Source organism: Phocoena sinus, chromosome 1, assembly GCF_008692025.1.
Source record: "Phocoena sinus isolate mPhoSin1 chromosome 1, mPhoSin1.pri, whole genome shotgun sequence".
NCBI lineage: Eukaryota > Metazoa > Chordata > Mammalia > Artiodactyla > Phocoenidae > Phocoena > Phocoena sinus.
The window spans coordinates 31989582-32008757 of NC_045763.1; the positions used below are offsets into that span (position 1 = coordinate 31989582).

At 40.7% G+C, this 19176-nt stretch overlaps 1 protein-coding gene across 1 annotated transcript in view; it reads left to right on the forward strand.

Annotated features, from left to right (window-relative positions):
* MACF1 (microtubule actin crosslinking factor 1) overlaps positions 1-19176 on the forward strand; it is a 240964-nt gene that overhangs the window by 85917 nt on the left and 135871 nt on the right. Inside the window, 12 exon segments of the mRNA XM_032613193.1 lie at positions 1164-1290; positions 1689-1872; positions 2286-2455; positions 8270-8448; positions 9758-9896; positions 10562-10755; positions 11996-12158; positions 12971-13054; positions 15946-16053; positions 16243-16341; positions 18210-18362; positions 18669-18757. Coding sequence (XP_032469084.1) covers positions 1164-1290; positions 1689-1872; positions 2286-2455; positions 8270-8448; positions 9758-9896; positions 10562-10755; positions 11996-12158; positions 12971-13054; positions 15946-16053; positions 16243-16341; positions 18210-18362; positions 18669-18757 — 1689 coding nt within the window.

The following is a 19176-nucleotide window of genomic DNA, read 5'->3' on the forward strand; positions in this document are numbered from 1 at the left end:
GTTGAGAAGTACAGTACGATTATCATTCTTTAAGTTTATGTAACTGTAATATTCCCCTTTTGTAGTGAGCAATACTGTCATTTTGACAAATGCATAGAATTGTGTCGTCTATCACAGTCATGATACAGGACAGTTTGACACTTTAACCTTTTGAATGAAATCTTTATCTCTGAAGATTTTAAACTCCTCTCTGTCTTTAATCTTTGAAGGGGATGCTGTGTCTTCAGGTGAGCCTTTCTTGTGCTAACCCTGAACACAAACTGGAAACTCATATCTTTCGGATCTGGGGAAATTTTTCTTGGATTATTTCTTTAATTATTTCCTTTTCTATGTTTGTTTTCTGTTCTCGCTTTCAAGAACTCCCATTTGTCAGCTGTTGGACCTCCTCTCTCATTTTCTTATTTTCTTTCTGTTTTTTATTTCTTTGTATTTTTATTTTTCTTTGAGATTTCCTGAACTTTTATTTCAACCTTACAGTCACTTTAGTGGGATTTTTGGAAAATGGGTTTAATGTCTGACATCCTAGCTTCTAGTTTTCCATCCTATTCTATATATCTTACATTTCTTAACTTGAAGAAATTCAAGGTAATTTGGTGTGTGTCGAGTGTGTCCGTGTATCTGAGTTTGTAAGTCATCCGTAAGGTGAGATTGAATTAGGCATGGGATGCTACGAAAAAGATCTTCTCAAGCCCTTCACACTACAAGTTTCGTTTTATATGCCAGGTGAACTTCTTAAATTGCTATTAACTTCTAAACATTTTAGCAGTTTTGTAAAAATATAGAACACAGCAAATCGCTTTTTAAACATTGTTGTCATTTTTCAGCAATTTCAAATGGAGTTATTTTGTCTCTATTTTTCTCTATCATTACTTTCCCTGGGTATTCCTCTCTCTAACTTCTCATAATTATATTACATTCAGGTAACATTTATGAGATTGCTAAATATGTGCTGACATAATGTATATAATAGTGTAGCAGATTGCTTGAGCATCTCAATTTATTTAGGTCTAAAGATTCTTGTGTTGTTAGTATTTGACTTGTTGCCTTTCTCTGCTCAGCATATAAGCTCAGTTCTGCTAAGGCAATCATTTTTTCCTTAGAAGGTCTCTAGTGTGGAGCTGAAGCCTTAGAAAAGCTATAGCCAGGTTCTGTGTTGTTTGTAGGGTGGAGCAGTCTTATCAGAAGGTGATGGCCCTTTGGCATCAGCTACATGTTAACACCAAAAGCCTTATCTCCTGGAACTATCTGAGGAAGGACCTTGACCTTGTAAAGACCTGGAACCTAGAAAAGGTAATTATGACAGCTTTACCGCAGGCTCATAACCTATTGACAGGTTTTTTTCAGAAGGAACTTCTTACTGTGAGACTCCTCCTCACCCAATTGGTGTAAAATGGAGTCAGGGATACTGTTTTGGGGTTAGGGGCTTGAGGCTCTTAGGAACCAGAAACTTTTGCATAAGTGTGTGGAGTAGGGGAATACTGGTGAATTAACCATCATTAAGGCTTACATCCAAGAGGGCCCAAAGAGTGCTTCTCAGATACTAGTAACGTCCTGTTTCTTGATCTGAATGCTGATTTCATGGACAGGTTCAATTTGGGAAAAGTCAACATGTTTGTAATTATGGTTTGTGCACTATTTTGTATTACGTTCCCATTCCACTGAAATGTCCTCGGGCTTTTTCTCTGCAGCTCCGCTCCTCAGCACCTGGGGAGTACCACCAGGTTATGAAGAACCTGCAGTCCCACTACGAAGACTTTCTTCAGGAGAGCCGTGACTCAGCGCTGTTTTCAGTGGCTGATCGTCTGCGCTTGGAAGAGGAGGTGGAGGCTTGTAAAACCCACTTCCAGCACCTGATGAAGTCCATGGAGAATGGTGTGTGCCTTGGGAAGAGGGAGAGGAAAGTGGAATGGGAGCCCTGAAGGGTGCTGCTGGACCCTTCATGTACTCTAGACAGCATCATCACCACCTTTTTACCACTTGAGTTGCTAAAAAACTTGAGATAGAGAAAAACTTGTAGAGATGAATTCTCAAAATGAGATCATGGAAGAAGAGGCCATATTTCATTCATTATTGCTTATCAACCTATCACATTTTCCTGTGGCAATTACGTGTTTGGATCCTTAAAGAGTAGTATATAATGCAGGGAGTTTGGGAACAGGCAGAAGGTTCCCCACATAAGGCCTTGCTTTCATTCATGGAATATCAGGTCTGCTGGAACCAGTGTTGTTCTCAGGTTTGCTGATCTCTGTTGTGCTTAATGGTCTTCTGTGCTTGTGCATTCACAGAGGACAAAGAGGAAACTGTGGCTAAGATGTACATTTCAGAGCTGAAGAATATCCGGCTGCGCCTGGAGGACTGTGAACAGAGGCTAATCAAACGAATTCAATCCCCTGCCAGCTCTAGGACTGACAGAGATGCCCGGCAGGACAGTGCATTAAGGATCGCAGAACAAGAGGTAAGCCCTAAGAGCAGCGGGTGCTGGATGCAGAGTAAACAGTTTCAGAATGAATTGGAGGGCAAGAGAGTCTGGATCCTAAGGAGTAAGGCAGCAGGCTCATGGCAATCCTACTCCAGAATTCTTCCCTGAAGCCTGTAAATGCCTTTCACCCATGGAAAAGCTCCCAGGATATTGCTGAATGTTGATTAGTTTCCTCCACAGTTGGGAAGGCAGACACTGGCAAATTGTTCTCAGCGCTGCTTTTGGACTACATATTTTAAAACTACTTAGTAGAGATGCTGCTCTCTGCTCTCTCCCTTATATGTATTGATGTGTATTATATTCTGTGACACTGTTACTGTCAGTCACATGACTCCAAAAATAGTAAGGAAAGACTCAGATTCTACTATGGCTCTGGTACACACTTCTCTGTGACTGAGCAAATTCTCTTCCTTAGTTTCCTTTCTTATAAAATGGAGATAGTAATATATGAGTCACACAAGTTGTTTTGAAAATTAAGTGATATAGTACATATCATGAGCTTCCTGGAAAAGTAGAATGCTGTAAAAATGTGGGGTTGTATTCTTGACATAAAAGCAGCAAAGATTAATTGCTTTATTAAGTTCTCGTGGGCATGCAAAGAAGGTAAGCCAAAGCTCCTTGCTTTGGGCTCCTAGTGTAAAGAAGAAGAAAAGGTTAAAGTTACAGTTAGAGACTTCAAGTATAAGAGATGTCATAAGATAGTACCTAGTGTACTTCCAGATTGCCAAGCAAACATTGCTGTAGGAATGTGGAGTGTTACTGGAACATTTCTACTTGGGGTGTGATGAGGGAGCTCTATGAAGAATGTTAGATTTGATCTGGGAGCTTAAAGGAAATGGAAAGCAGTGCCTAATGAGGAGTGAGTTTTCTCAACTTGAGAAATTTCTCAGTAATTCCTAAGCCTGAAGAAGAGGATGTGAGCCCAGTATAATTTCTTTTGGTCAAGAAGGATCTAATATGTCTGTGTGAGGCATGTCATATGTACCTGCAATTCTCATATTAAAGTGTTTTTACTCTTCTGTAGTCATGCAAAATAGGACAGTCAAAGAAATACAGGTTAATATTGAGCTCTTCTAAAGGACCTTTTTTAAAAAAAAAAAATTATTTTGGAATAGATTCAGATATAGAGAAAAGTTTTTATTCTCATATAACCGTCACCTAGATTCCATAAATGTTAACATTTTTCTACATTTGCTTTATCATTTTTTCTACATATGTATACAATATTGATAATAATCTTTTTTTTTTTGAGAGTAAGTTCCAAACATGGTGCTCCTTTACCCTGTATAGTTCAATGTGCATTTCCAAAATCAAGGATAGTCTCACATAACCATGGGACAGTGATTAAAATCAGGAAGTGAATATTGGTATAATACTGTTATCCAAGACCTTAATTGAAATTTCTTCAGTTGACCTAATAAATGCCTTTTTGAGTAGTACCCCCACTCCCATAATTCCCCCCCCCCCAAAAAAGAATATTTTGGTGTAGGATTCAGTGCAGTATCCCACATTGCATTTAGTTGCTGTGTCTCTTTAGATTTCTTAACCTGAAACAATTTCTTGATTTTTCATCATCTGTCATGACCTTAATACTTTTGCAGAGTGCAGCCCATTTATTTTATAGAATGTCCCCCTATTTGTGTTTATCTAAGGCTTGTTCAAGATTAAATATAGGTTACACATTTTTGGCAGGAATACCATAGAAGTGATAGTATGTCCTTGGTGCATCCTATCAGGAGGCATGTGATGTTGATTTGTCCCATTACTGGTGATAGCTTTTATCACTTGTTGCTATTTTCCTCATTGTGATTACTAAGTATCTTGTGAGGAGATACTTTGAGACTATGTAAATATCCTGTTTTACATCAAACTTTCACCAAACTGTTATAGTATCTATTGTTGATTCTTTTTTTTTTTTTGATTTTTTTAAATAAATCTTTATTGGAGTATAATTGCTTCACAACACTGTGTTAGTTTCTGTTGTACAACAAAGTGAATCAGCCATATGCATACATACATCCCCATATCCCCTCCCTCTTGAGCCTCCCTCCGTCCCTCTCTATCTCACCCCTCTAGGTCATTGCAAGCACCGAGCTGATCTCCCTGCCCTATGCTGCTTTTTCCCAGTAGCTAACTATTTTACATTTGGTAGTGTATATATGTCTATACTAGATACTACTCTCACTTTGCTGCAGCTTCCCCCTCCCCCGCCGTGTCCTCAAGTCCATTCTCTATGTCTCTGTCTTCATTCCTGCTCTGCTAGCAGGTTCATCCTGCCCTGCTACTAGGTTTTTTTTTTTTTTTTTTAGATTCCATATATATGTGTTAGCATATGGCATTTGTTTTTCTCTTGCTGACTTACTCCCCTCTGTATGACAGACTCTAGGTCCATCCACCTCACTACAAATAACTCAGTTTCGTTTCTTTTTATGGCTGAGTCATATTCCATTGTATATATGTGTCACATCTTTATCCATTCATTTGTCAGATGGACATTTAGGTGGTTTCCATGTCCTGGCTATCGTAAATAGTGCTGCAATAAACATTGTGGTACAATGTCTCTTTTTTAAAAAATTAATAGGGCTTCCTTGGTGGCGCTGTGGTTGAGAGTCCGCCTGTCGATGCAGGGGACGCGGGTTCGTGCCCCGGTCCGGGAAGATCCCACGTGCCGCGGAGCGGCTGGGCCCGTGAGCCATGGCCGCTGGGCCTGTGCTTCCGGAGCCTGTGCTCCGCGGCGGGAGAGGCCACAGCAGTGAGAGGCCCACGTACCGCAAAAAAAAAAAAAAATTAATTAATTAATTTATTTATTTTTGGCTGTATTGGGTCCCCGTTTCTGTGTGAGGGCTTTCTCTAGTTGCGGCAAGCGGAGGCCACTCTTCATCGCGGTGCGTGGGCCTCTCACTATCACAGCCTCTCTTGCTGCAGAGTACAGGCTCCAGATGTGCAGGCTCAGTAGTTGTGGCTCACGGGCCCGGCTGCTCCATGGCACGCGGAATCTTCCCAGACCAGGGCTCGAACCCATGTCCCCTGCATTGGCAGGCAGACCCCCAACCACTGCGCCACTAGGGAAGCCCACAATGTCTCTTTTTGAATTATGGTTTCTCAGGGTATATGCCTGTGTGGGATTGCTGGGCCATATATTAGTTCTATTTTTAGTTTTTAAAGGAACCTCCATACTGTTCTCCATAGTGGTTGTATCAGTTTACATTTCCACCAACAGTGCATGAGGCTTCCCTTTTCACCACACCCTTTCCAGCATTTATTGTTTCTAGATTTTTTGATAATGGCCATTCTGACTGGTGTGAGGTGATAACCTCAATTGTAGTTTTGATTTGCATTTCTCTAATAATTAGTGATGTTGAGCATCTTTTCATGTGTCTCCTGGTCATCTGGACGTCTTCTTTGGTGAAATGTCTATTTAGGTCTTCCACCCATTTTTTAATTGAATTGTTTGTTTTTTTTGATATTGAGCTGCATGAGCTGTTTGTATATTTTGGAGATTAATCCTTTGTCTGTTGTTTCACTTGCAAATACTTTCTCCCATTCTGAGGATTGTCTTTTTGTCTTGTTTATGGTTTCCTTTGCTGTGCAAAAGCTTTTAAGTTTTATTAGGTCTCATTTGTTTATTTTTGTTCTTATTTCCATTTCTCTAGGAGGTGGGTCAGAAAAGATCTTGCTGTGGTTTGTGTCAAAGAGTGTTTTTCCTATGGTTTCCTCTAAGAGTTTTATAGTGTCTGGTCTTACATTTATTCTTTAATCCATTTGGAGTTTATTTTTGTGTATGGTGTTAGGTAGTGTTCTAATTTCATTCTTTTACATGTAGCTGTCCACTTTTCCCAGCAGCACTTAATAAAGAGGCTGTCTTTTCTCCATTGTATGTTCTTGCCTCCTTTGTTGTAAATTAGGTGACCATATGTGTGTGGGTTTATCTCTGGGCTTTCTATCCTGTACCGATGATCTATATGTTTTTGTGCCAGTACCATACTGTCTTGATTACTGTAGCTTTGTAGTATAGTTTGAAGTCAGGGAGCCTGATTCCTCCGGCTCTGTTTTTCTTTCTCAAGATTGCTTTGGCTATTCAGGGTCTTTTATGTTTCCATATGAATTGTAAAATTTTTTGTTCTAATTCTATGAAGAATGCCATTGGTAGTTTGATAGGGATTGCATTGACTCTGTAGATTGCTTTGGGTGGTATAGTCATTTTCACAATGTGGATTCTTCCAATCCAAGAACATGGTATGTTTCTCCATCTCTTTATGTCATCTTTGATTTCCTTCATCAGTGTTTTATAGTTTTCTGAGTACAGATCTTTTGCCTCCTTAGGTAGGTTTATTCCTAGGTATTTTATTCGTTTTGTTGTGAGGGTGAATGGAATTGTTTCCTTAATTTCTCTTTCTGATTTTTCATTTTTAGTATATCAGAATGCAAGAGATTTCTGTGCATTAATTTTGTATCCTGCAACCTTAACAAATTCATTGATCAGTTCTGGTAGTTTTCTGACCAAATTAATTATTAGTATGACTTTTGCCAAAAGGTGATTTTCTAATTCTGTCATTCCTTTTACATTTAAAATTTTCCATTCTATCAAAAGCGATGCGGTTGCCTCCCCCGTTCCCTCCTTTCTTCCTTTGTTATGTCAGTATGAACTTATGGATTCTTATTTTAATTCAGTGGTTTGTATAATAATTTGCTACTGTCTTTATTTTGATGTTCAAAATTTCCCAAATTCAGCCATTGGGAGCCCCTTCAAGCTGGGTCCTACGTCATTTTTTTTTTTTTTTTTAAGATGTTGGGGGTAGGAGTTTTAGTAATTTATTCATTTATTTTTGCTGTGTTGGGTCTTTGTTTCTGTGCGAGGGCTTTCTTTAGTTGTGGCAAGCGGGGGCCACTCATCATCGCGGTGTGTGGGCCTCTGACTATCGCAGCCTCTCTTCTTGTGGAGCACAGGCTCCAGACGCGCAGGCTCAGTAGTTGTGGCTCATGGGCCTAGTTGCTCAGCGGCATGTAGGATCCTCCCAGACTAGGACTCGAACCCATATCCCTGCATTAGCAGGCAGATTCTCAACCACTGTGCCACCAGGGAAGCCCCTATGTCATTTTAACATGCCCTCATCATTCTTTGAGTGCTTTCTTATTTCTCAATAAAACAGGATATTCTGGGTTCCTCTTGCCTTTACCAACCCCAACCCTGGAATCAGCGTCTCTCCTAGGAATCTTGCTTCCTTTAGGTTCCTTTATTTAGAAACCAAGGTCAGGTGCTGAGTGTGCTCATTTTTATTGGCGTGTCCACTTCTAGGCCTGCTTAGCAGATAGAGCATACAAGTGATCACAAATTCATGTATCTGTTTCCATCCAGTTCCAAACCAGTACCTCAGGGCTTATTCTGTTCTTTCCTTTTTCCAAATACGTAACTCCCCCAAGAATAAAAAACCTCCTTCACATTATCCACAGTACATTTATTTATTGCTCAGTTCTAACATGTACAGATAATGGTTTCAGAACTGCTAACTCATAGTATTACAAAAAGCAAACCTACTAACTGGAGTTTAATGTAATTCTTTTTGTGTTTATCCTGAAGGTATGTCTGTAGTCAATTCTGTGTTCAGAAGTTACTTGTCTGTATTCTTTCCCCAGCTCCCCCTGCATTGCGGTTTTCTAGTTGATTCCATCATTCTCCTATATATGGCATTTGGTTTGTTTCCAATATTTTGCTCTTATGAACAAGGACTTCTTTTTAACTTCTTTGTTCAATTCTTTCTCTGTGTTTGTTGTGTGTCTTGTTCCTGACAGCACACCCAGGAGGATTTGCAGCTACTGAGGTCAGACTTGGATGCTGTTTCCACGAAATGCAGCAGCTTTCTCCATCAGTCCCCATCTGGTTCGAGTGTCCCAACTCTGCGCTCAGAACTCAGTCTGCTGGTGGAGAAAATGGAGCATGTGTATGGTCTCTCCACTGTCTATTTGAACAAGTGAGTGAGCTGAGAATTCGGGTCCAGAGGGCAGAATTTTCGATTCAGATGGAAAAAAAAGTGCCTGGAATGTTTCATGAACAGTTCAGGGAGAGTGCACCCATAAAAAGAACTTGTACCCATAAAAAGAGACCTTGGCTTTAGTTTCAAATAACAGGGAGTGGGTTCATTTGGTCTGCAATGAACAAATGCCAGGAATACAGAAGGGGAGTTGATTTACAGTTTTAGGACTTTTGTTTTGTTTTGTTTTGTTTTGTTTTTTTGTTTTAGGACTATTTTGAACCACATTTCTGATTGATTAGATACCTCTTTTGAAAAAGAAAAAGGACACTAAAGAAAGAAAAATTTTCATCTAAACTAAATACTAGGCTTTGAGGGTCTTCCCTCTACCCACCCATCCCTGCCCATGACCTTGAGAAGCAAGATCTTAGAGTCTTCATGATATTGAGTGGATTTCTGGCCTCATGCCTTTTTTCCCATGAGACCACCGTGTGTGTGTGTGTGTGTGTGTGTGTGTGTGTCCCAGTGGCACCCAGAACTTCATTTTGTGTGTGTGTGTGGGGGTGTGTGTGTGTGTGTGTGTGGTACGCGGGCCTCTCACTGCTGTGGCCTCTCCCGTTGTGGAGCACAGGCTCCGGACGCACAGGCTCAGCGGCTATGGCTTATGGGCCCAGCCACTCTGCGGCATGTGGGATCTTCCTGGACCGCACGACCCCATGTCCCCTGCATCGGCAGGTGGACTCTCAACCACTGTGCCACCAAGGAAGCCCCAGAACTTCATTTTTAATTGGCTTAAATTGGCGGCACTACACCATGCTTTCTTGTTTTTATGAAACCCTGTCATTATTTAGTAACGGCGAAGTTGATCTTTTTTTAAAATAAATTTATTATTTATTTATTTTGTGCTGCATTGGGTCTTCGTTGCTGCGCACAGGTGTTCTCTGGTTGCGGCCAGCAGGGGCTACTCTTCGTTGTGGAGTGCCGGCTTCTCACTGCGGTGGCTTCTCTTGTTGTGGAACATGGGCTCTAGGCGTGGGCTTCAGTAGTTGTGGCTCGTGGGCTCTAGAGCGCAGGCTCAGTAGTTGTGGCTCACGGGCTTAGTTGTTCCGCGGCATGTGGGATCTTCCCAGACCAGGGCTCGAACCCGTGTCGCCTGCATTGGCAGGCGGATTCTTAACCACTGTGCCACCAAGGAAGCCTGCGAAGTTGATTTTGACAGTTACGTTTGGTGAATCTCTCTGTAGTGCTCCAGGTCTGTAGCTCAGCTTTTAAAATGTGTGTATTAATGGAAGTGATTTTATCCTCACAGGCTAAAGACAATCAGTGTTATAGTGCGTAGCATCCAGGATGCTGAACTCTTAGTCAAAGGTTATGAAATCAAGCTGAGTCAAGAAGAAGCAGTACCAGCAGATCTCTCAGCTCTGGAGTCCCATCGGTCTACGTTACAGGTTGGTTGTTCTCAGTTCTTAGGTTGACTTAACATATCCATAGCTTGGGGTTAGCAGAGAAATGCAGTTTTGGATGGCATGACACTGATGTAAGTTTGCATTTGAATTAGGCAGAATATCATACTTAATATCTTTTGATGTGGGTCCAAAGAAGAAAGGATTGAGAAATATGTCTAGCTAGAAAGGGGAGATAAAGGAATATGCTTCTCTTATTTATTTCTTCCTATTTCTCCACAGTAAAGTCATAGTTTAATTGGATATAATCAGTGGTTGTGCTGTAAGTTTGTAAATCACTTAGCTGTTATCTCCTTTGATTCTCACAAGCAACTCTGTGAGGTAGATAGAGAAGGGATTTTTATCTCTATTTACATATAGAATACCAAGATTCAGATTGGCTAAGTGACTTATCATGGTTTCATAGCTTATAAGCGGTAGAGCCAGGTTTCAGACACAAGTTCTTTGCACATTTTCTGTACTCTACTGACTGACCAGTTTGCATGAGGACTGTGGAGGCATTTCTGGCACAAACAGCATAGAGTCTAGGTTCCAAACCACAGATGTAATATGGAGCTGGTTGTAGACAACGTCCTTGTTTTTTACCTTAGTCTGAGTCCTTTTTTAGCGTGGAATATATTGAACCTGTTGCTGTGCTTGTGTTTTTATAGCACTGGCTCAGTGATGCGAAGGACAAGAATTCAGTGTTTTCAGTCCTGGATGAGGAAATTGCGAACGCCAAGGTGGTGGCAGAGCAGCTGAGTCGTCTGACCCCAGAGCGAAACTTGGATTTGGAACGCTATCAGGAGAAGGGCTCCCAGCTGCAGGAGCGTTGGCACCGGGTCATTGCCCAGCTCGACACCCGGTAAGTGGTGGCCCCACCCTTTTCTTCTCTTAGGGTTCAGGAACCAGGTTTTAAACAAAAATAGAGTTATTTCTGTGTATGCTTGTTTAAAGGCAGGAATTGATAGGGAGGGGTAGAAATTAAGTGACAGTATACCTTCTGGACAACGTAAGTGCCAGGAGGTTGGGACCACCAACCCCAAAGCAGTCCTGAGGCTTACTTTTGGGGCGTAGTGATGGTCCTATTAGCAGTGCTTCTCCTGTGTCCCTGGTCTTAACCCATTTAAGCCATGATGACAGTGGGTGTCTTAGAATATAGACTGGAAAGGTGACTTAATGATCTTTTCTCAAGGACAAAACCTGAGTTCTAGCTCTTGTTTTACCAGCTTTGAATCTTTTTTTTTTTTTTTTTGGCCGTGCTGCACGTCATGCGGGATCTTAGTTCCCCGACCAGGGAGGGATTGAACCTGTGCCCCTTTACAGTGGAAGTGCAGAGTCTCAACCACTGCCATGCCGGGGAAGTCCCTAGCTTTGAACCTTAATATGAGTTATTATTTGTAGTGGGGCTTTGTAGAATTTCTTGCTTCCTTTTCATTTGCTGATTTAGCGGTTTTTATCTGTTATTTGAAGTCCTGCTTTTGATGACTGATTTGAGTAGCAAAGATAGGAAACTACCTATCTGAGGCTAGGCTAGTTAGGAAAATATATAGGAAGTGGGGTTATAGAGACTCAAATAAGCTTGGACTGATTCTCTATAATTGAATTACTATCCCAAGGCTAGTTAGACTAACAATAGTGGTATAGGAAGCTGTTACTGTAATTAACAGTTAATTACTACTATTTTTTACCCACTCCACCCCTAGTTTTCTCCCCAGGAAACTACAGTGATTCATAAATCATAGCTGGAGTACTCTGACAGGTACTCTGTCATCAGGAGACAAAAGTGTACAGGCAGTACTACCTTATTGGCAACGTGGTAATCCTTGGCAACATAGGTGAAAAATTTGACAAGGATTATCATGGGATGCCAGGCCCCAAAGCCGATTCCAGGCCTAGCAGGGCACGACTGGCTTCTATTCACTTTTCACCCCATAGCGTAGTGGATAAATGCATAGCTCCCACTCAGTGCTGCATTGCTCTTTCCTCAAAATAAAGATGTATCCTCTGTAGTTAAGCCCAACTGGGCTTGGAGGGAATTGCCTCATTTACTTAATTGTATTTATACCAAGATAACTGATAGCAGTTTCCCTTTGCTTCTGTAGCCAATCTGAGCTAGAAAGTATCCAGGAAGTTCTGGGAGATTACCGAGCCTGCCATGGAACTCTCATCAAATGGATTGAGGAAACCACCGCCCAGCAGGAAATGATGAAGCCAGGCCAGGCTGAGGACAGCAGAGTGCTATCCGAGCAGCTCAGCCAGCAGACGGTGGGTGTGGCCGTAGCCGAGTGGAAGTTGCACGGGGGAAGCTAGCTCATCATAAAGAAGATGATATGCTAGCAATTAGCTTCCCTCCAATGTTAAGACATTCTGAGCTCCTTCTGAAAAGAGTTTAAGCAGGATGGGCTCTAGGTACTGGTTTTGCATTTAGGCCAGGTAACCTGTAAGGCCCCTTCCAGTCCTGAGTTTCTGTGAGTATATATTGAAAGCGCTAGATGGGCAGAGTAGAATTATCTTGCTTTATTTCGTTTCTTGATATTACATTTTGTTTTGCTAGGATTAGAATATAGGGGAATGAAAACCCAGGGAAAGCTATGAGTGGAAGAAAATTATTTCATTCAAAGCAGTTTTTATTTGTTGTTATTTTGGGGTTTTTTTGGGTTTTTTTTTGGCTCCCTCACTCATTATGAGAACTTGAGCAAATTACTTAGTCTCTTAGTATTCTACTTTCCTTAACAATAAAACAGACATAGTCCATTATTTGTTCAACTGCCCTCCCGAGGTTTCTGTAGTTAGGATTAGATGAAATGATACATGAAAATACTTAGAACAATGGTTTTCAAAGTGTGGACAACCAGAGTGGCAGCATCAGCATCACTTGGGAACGTGTTAGACATGCGAGTTCTCACACCCGAACCCAAATCTCTCGATTCAGAAACTCTGGAGGTGGAACCCAGCAATCTATGCTTTATCCAGTGTTCTAGGTGATTCTGACGCAGTTAAGTTTTGAACATGGTAAATGCTCAGCTGTTTCAGTGATGATAATGACAATGATAAGGTTGTGATATTTTGGTTCCCAGGAGCTGTTTGCAGAAATCGAGAGAAATCAGACAAAACTGGACCAGTGTCAAAAATTTTCCCAGCAATACTCCACTATTGTAAAGGTAATGCTACCATATCCCAGAAGGAACGTAAATCGTCTCCAGCTTAGGAAGATCTGCATGTCACTATAGATTTTGGTTTTGGACAAGTAAGCAGAGCTCTTCTCCTCCATCCTTAGGTTAATGCAGATGTGTGCTTCTCATGGCCACATATTTGGGGATGCTCAGAGAGGTACCAGACATCAGCTGAGATTTGAGGAGTCTCCATTTGGATGACCCACAGGCCTCTTAAACTTACCATGTGAAAAATAGAATGTTTGGGTTTTCTTCTCAAATATGCTTCTCACTATCTTGCATATCTCAGGAAATAGTGTCACCATTTTCCTAGCTGCTGAGGCAAAAAAAAAACCCAAGAGACATCCTTAACTCTTTTCTTTACCTTAAACTTTATGTTTAACAACAGTCTGGAAACAAGTTGCTTCATCTTCCAGTATGTCCCGGATCTGACTACCCGTTGCTGCCCCTCCCTCCCCCATTTTCCTGGTTCACATCTAAGTGAAGAATCTTCCATGGCCTGCTCCAGTACTCTGCGCTGCTCTCTTGCTTCTGCTCCTGCCCCCACAAGCTATTTTCCCACACAGTAGCCAGACTCACTTTTTAGGAACATACCACACATCACAGAACCTCAGACACCATCGATTATAAGCCACCTTATTTTATACACTACCCAAAAGGGAGAAACTCCAGCAATTAGGCACATGTCAAGTAAGACATATTGCAAATTTTAGAGATACTAAAATGTGAGGGAAATGTGTACCTTACCATAGCTAAAACATGTATAGATTAGATCCTGTCACTCTTCTGCTCAGAACTGTCTCATGGCTTCATATCATACTTGTACTAAAATTTTAAATCCTTTTGTGATTTATGAGGTTATGCAAGATCTGGCTCCCCACTCCCTATTTCTCTGATAAGGTCTTTAAAAAAAAATTACCTGAGATTCTCATATATTTATTTGTTTAACGTGTGCCTTCCCACGAGAATGTAAGTTCAAGGGGAGCAAGGTTTTTTCTGACAACATAGTCAGTGCTCAACAAATAGTTTTTTAAATGAATACATTTCTTCAGTTAATAACAGGAGACTTGGTGTCACAAAGAATTGAGTTCACATCCTAGCTTCACCATTTTCTAGCCTTAAGACTTTGAGCAAACACTTAGCCCCTCTGAGTTTCTGTTGCTATATCTACAAAATGTGAACAGTAACTACCTCGTTTGTGATTGCAAAGTGTTTGCAAAGATTAAATGGGATAATTTATACATAGGACAATGCCTCAAACTTAAAATACATTCAGTAAATGGTAGCACGTGTTTTTATTAATATTTTATTGTTACTATTTTTTTTAATAGACTGCTTATGGAACTCATTCAGTATTTTCCTCCTGCCTAGAATTTTCAAAGTCGACAATAGAAAGCAAGACATTCTAGGCAAAAGGAACTGCATAATCAAAGGCACGGAGGAATAAAATCCAATGATTATATGAGGAAATAGCAAATTCTAGCAATTCTGGTATAGCTAGAAGGTGTACTTTACATGAGAAACAGTGATTGTGGAAAATGAGAGGGGAGATTGGGGCCAACCTTTGAAAGGCCTTGTTCAGTTCCTTTGTCTTTACCATCTGTTTTTTTTTTTGTTTTTGTTTTTTTTTTAAATAAGAAAGAGCTTAACGGGTTCTCAGAACTGACAGGTTATGGCCTGGGAAGCCTGAGCAAGAAGAGTGGCATCAGATAAAGCTGAACGTGTAGACTGAGGGCTGGCTGGGGCTCAAAGACATTTGGATTTTATTCTAAGAACATAGAGGAGTCAGCCAAGAAGTAAAATAGTAAGAAGTTAAGATAAATAATCTGAATAACATTTTATTTTTTTATTTTTTGGATTTCTTTTTTTTTTTTGAATTTCATTTTATTATTATTTTTAAACAGCAGGTTCTTATTAGTTATCCGTTTTATACAAATTAGTGTGTATATGTCAATCCCAATCTGTTCTTGCCCCTCAAAACATGGTCTGTGAACCAAGAGCATCGACATCACCTGGTAACTAGTCAGAAATGCAGAATCTTCAGCCTGCTGAATGAGGATGTGCATTTTAACAGGATCCCCAGGTGAATGTTGATATTTGAGAAGATCTTCTCTAGGTCACTGAGAACTTTCAAACAGAGGGACGAAGTGGTCACCTTTTTGACTTAGAAAAGTTATGCTAGTAGCAGGACAGAAAATAAATTGGAGGTGAGACTCTAAGCAGGAGAGTAAGAGGCTATTTTGCACTGTCGTGTGAGCTATGAAGAGGGCCTGGGCCAAGGCAGCACTCTCAGGATTGCAGAGGAAGTGACAGAATAGCATGGTGACATGAGAAGAGCGTTGGTTTAGGGACGGAAGGCAGATTCCAATCCTGGCTGTGTTGCTCACCCACTGAGTTAATTAGGGAAGCTCGCTTCCTGTCTCCTGGCCTCAGTTGCCCCATGTGTGAGATGAAAGGATGGGGTCAGCACACAACAAACTGCAAATTCAGGAGCAGCAAACTGTGGCCCACAGGCTAAATCCAGCCTGCAAACCTATTTTATATGGCCCATGAGAAATGCCTATAAAAAATCAAAAGAAGAGTAATACCTCACGACATATGAAAATTATATGAACTTCAGCTTTCAGTGTCTCTAAGTCATGTTTTGTCATAATACAGCCATGCTCTTTCATTTACTTACTTTCTATGGCTGCTTTCACTTGCAGTGGCAGAGGTGAGTAGCCATGACTGAGATAGTACAACTTTCAGGAAAAGTTTGCTAACCTCTATTCCAAAGGATCGTCAAAATGCCTTTCACCATTGAAATGCTGTGATGCTACTGCATGACAGTGTGAGCTATAAGCCCTGTGTAAACGTAGTTCAATGTCTTCTTCCCCCAGGACTATGAATTGCAACTGATGACATACAAGGCCTTTGTGGAATCACAGCAAAAATCCCCGGGCAAGCGCCGTCGCATGCCTTCCTCTTCAGATGCCATCACGCAAGAGGTGAAAGGGTGGGGCAAGGACGTGTGCCGCTGTCTTCCCTCAAGGAAAGATTCGCTCATCGAGGCCTTACAGTTTGATTACTGTCGAGCGTGTGACTTCATGAAAACTTCCTCTTATTGTCAACTATTTAAATTGACTTTTCTGGCAGATAACTTATCTAAATTGTTTTTTTTTTTTTTGGAACCGTAGTTCATGGACTTAAGGACTCGCTACACAGCATTGGTGACCTTAACAACTCAGCACGTGAAATACATCAGTGATGCACTCCGGCGGCTGGAGGAGGAGGAGGTGAGGGCATCTGGGTCCTAAATCATCTTGAAAGTAGAATGAAAAATCTTGAACCTCATCTGTCAAGATTTAAAATGCACACACAGCCAGCCGATGTCCATTGTTCACAGTAGTCATGTTCTATGAAGGCACTGTACACACTGCACCAGCAAATTCTTTTTTTTTTTAACATCTTTATTGGGGTATAATTGCTTTACAGTGGTGTGTTAGTTTCTGCTGTATAACACAGTGAATCAGCTATATGTACACATATATCCCCGTATCCCCTCCCTCTTGCGCCTCCCTCCCACCCTCCCTACCCCACCCCTCCAGGTGGTCACAGAGCACCGAGCTGGTCTCCCTGTGCCAGCAAATTCTGAATTCATGCATCCAGGGGAACACAGGGTTAGGTTTCTGCCAGCTTCTGGTCACATCACAACATTTTTGTCAATGGATAATGCACAACCTGGTTTTATGTGTGTTTTTGTTTAAAAACACATTTTAAAATATATCTTATTGATTCACTAACATTGAACTCATGGCCGAGAGCAATATAACTCACACCTGAACAAAGCTTATTAAGCGCATTTTCTCCATAAGGCACATCACAGCCTTCTAGTGAATAATGAGGACAGACTGTCTTGTGTCTGACACTCCCACTTGCAAGTATCTTTATTACAGAAGCATTATAAGCATGAAAAAAGGGATATGAACAGAGATCCTTAATAAAGCATAATTTGTTAAAGAGAAATAGTGGAAATATCCAAATTCCATATGATGGAATGCTATGAAGCTGTTAAAAATAATGAAATAGATTGAAATGAACCAACAAGGAAAGATATTTATAATATATTTTTTGAGGAAAAAAACAAGTTGAAATACTATGTATAATTATGATTTCAGTCATAACAAAACTGTGTGTACCACAAAGGGACAGTATGGGCATACAAACAAGTTTAGAAATATATATACCAAATTCCTGAGGAAATGAGATTAAAGGAACATGTATTATGAATTTCAGATTATTTGAATTTGTTGTAATGAGTATGCAGTCTTTTTGTAATTATGAAGATCTTCTATGTCTTTGCAAAATAAGTTTCCACATATTCAATAACACTTATAAAAGAAATGCTGTTGGAAACATTAACCCATACCAACTTTTGCCCATGTAAATTAGCAAAAGACTTCCTTTCTGTCAGTACCTACCTCATTTAATCTCTGTAGATGTCCATCTTTTCATCTGTAAATCTAAGAATTATGAACATATGTAAGATGCTATATGTGAAGGGCTTTTTAATTAATTTATTTTATTTTATTTATTTTTGGCTGTGTTGGGTCTTTGTTGCTGTGTGTGGGCTTTCTCTAGTTGCAGTGAGCGGGGGCTGCTCTTCATTGTGGTGTGCGGACTTCTCATTGCGGTGGCCTCTCTTGTTGCGGAGCACGGGCTCTAGGCGCACGGGCTTCAGTAACTGTGGCTCGCGGGCTCAGTAGTTGTGGCTCACGGGCTTAGTTGCTCCGCGGCATGTGGGATCTTCCCAGACCAGGGCTCGAACCCACATCCCCTGCATTGGCATGCGGATTCTTAACCACTGCGCCACCAGGGAAGCCCATGAAGGGCTCTTTAAAATCAGTAAATAATTATTGACTGCCCATCACATATTAAAACAGCATGCTTTTTTAGAAAAGTGCTAACCTAGATATAATGAATTTAGCTATTAGTATCACCCAGGCGCTGGTGAGCCATGCTGTAGGCTGGGTGAATTATATTTAACTTGGGGTTATTTTAGCTATGATTTAGGTAACATTCATGTCTTTGTTTTAGGAACTCTGAATCAGGCTGGTGTAGTAAGACATTGACCAAGATACTGATTTTCTATTTCCTCTTCTAGAAAGTGGTAGAAGAAGAAAAACAGGAACATGTGGAGAAGGTTAAAGAACTTTTGGGCTGGATGTCTACCCTAGCAAAGAATACACAAAGCAAAGCTACCTCATCCCAGACCAAAGAATCAACAGACATTGAAAAAGCTATTTTAGAACAGCAGGTGAGTAGAAGGTCCATCTGTCACTTCCTGGGTAGCATAATATGTGATTACTCATTAAGTGGAATAATATGTCACATATGGGCCACCAGGAACGATTATGATCTCAATAACTGTTAACTTCCAGGACTGAAAGAAACTTAAGACATCATCTTATTTGTACTTCTGCTTTCTAGATCACTGTATATAGTGGTAATGATCATCTTACCTAAGCTAATTTTTTCCCTAGGATTTTATTTTAAGTTATTTCAAATGATTTTTGGTTCTTTAATATCTTGGGTTCTGAAACTTTTTTCTTCTACTGCATAGGTTCTGGCAGAGGAGCTAACAACCAAGAGGGAACAAGTCTCTGAGGCCATTAAAACTTCACAGATCTTCTTGGCCAAGCATGGTCATAAGTGAGTATTAAATGAGAGATTACAGCTCATCTGGGGGAACTGGATCTACCTGACTAAGACTTCAGGTCATGATCAGGATTTGGGCTGGAGACTTCAGGGTGGCAAGAGCCAGATTAGGAAGAGCCTTGTAGTTCATCCTGAGGAGTATGCATTCTACCTGCTGGCTACGGGGAAAGATTTTAAACATGATTGGACTTCGTTGATAAAGGTTTCTAGAATAGTTTTATAGAGATAGACATGGGACAAGAGTAGAGGCCTGAGAGACCAGTTAAGAGGCTGTTCTGGTAATACAGGCAAGAAACGATGAGAGATGGAGAGGGGACAAAGATTCAAAAGATAGTATATGGATAATGAACTTACAGGGTTTGGTGACCAATGAAAATTATCAGATATAACTCCCAGGTTTCTGGCTTAGGCCA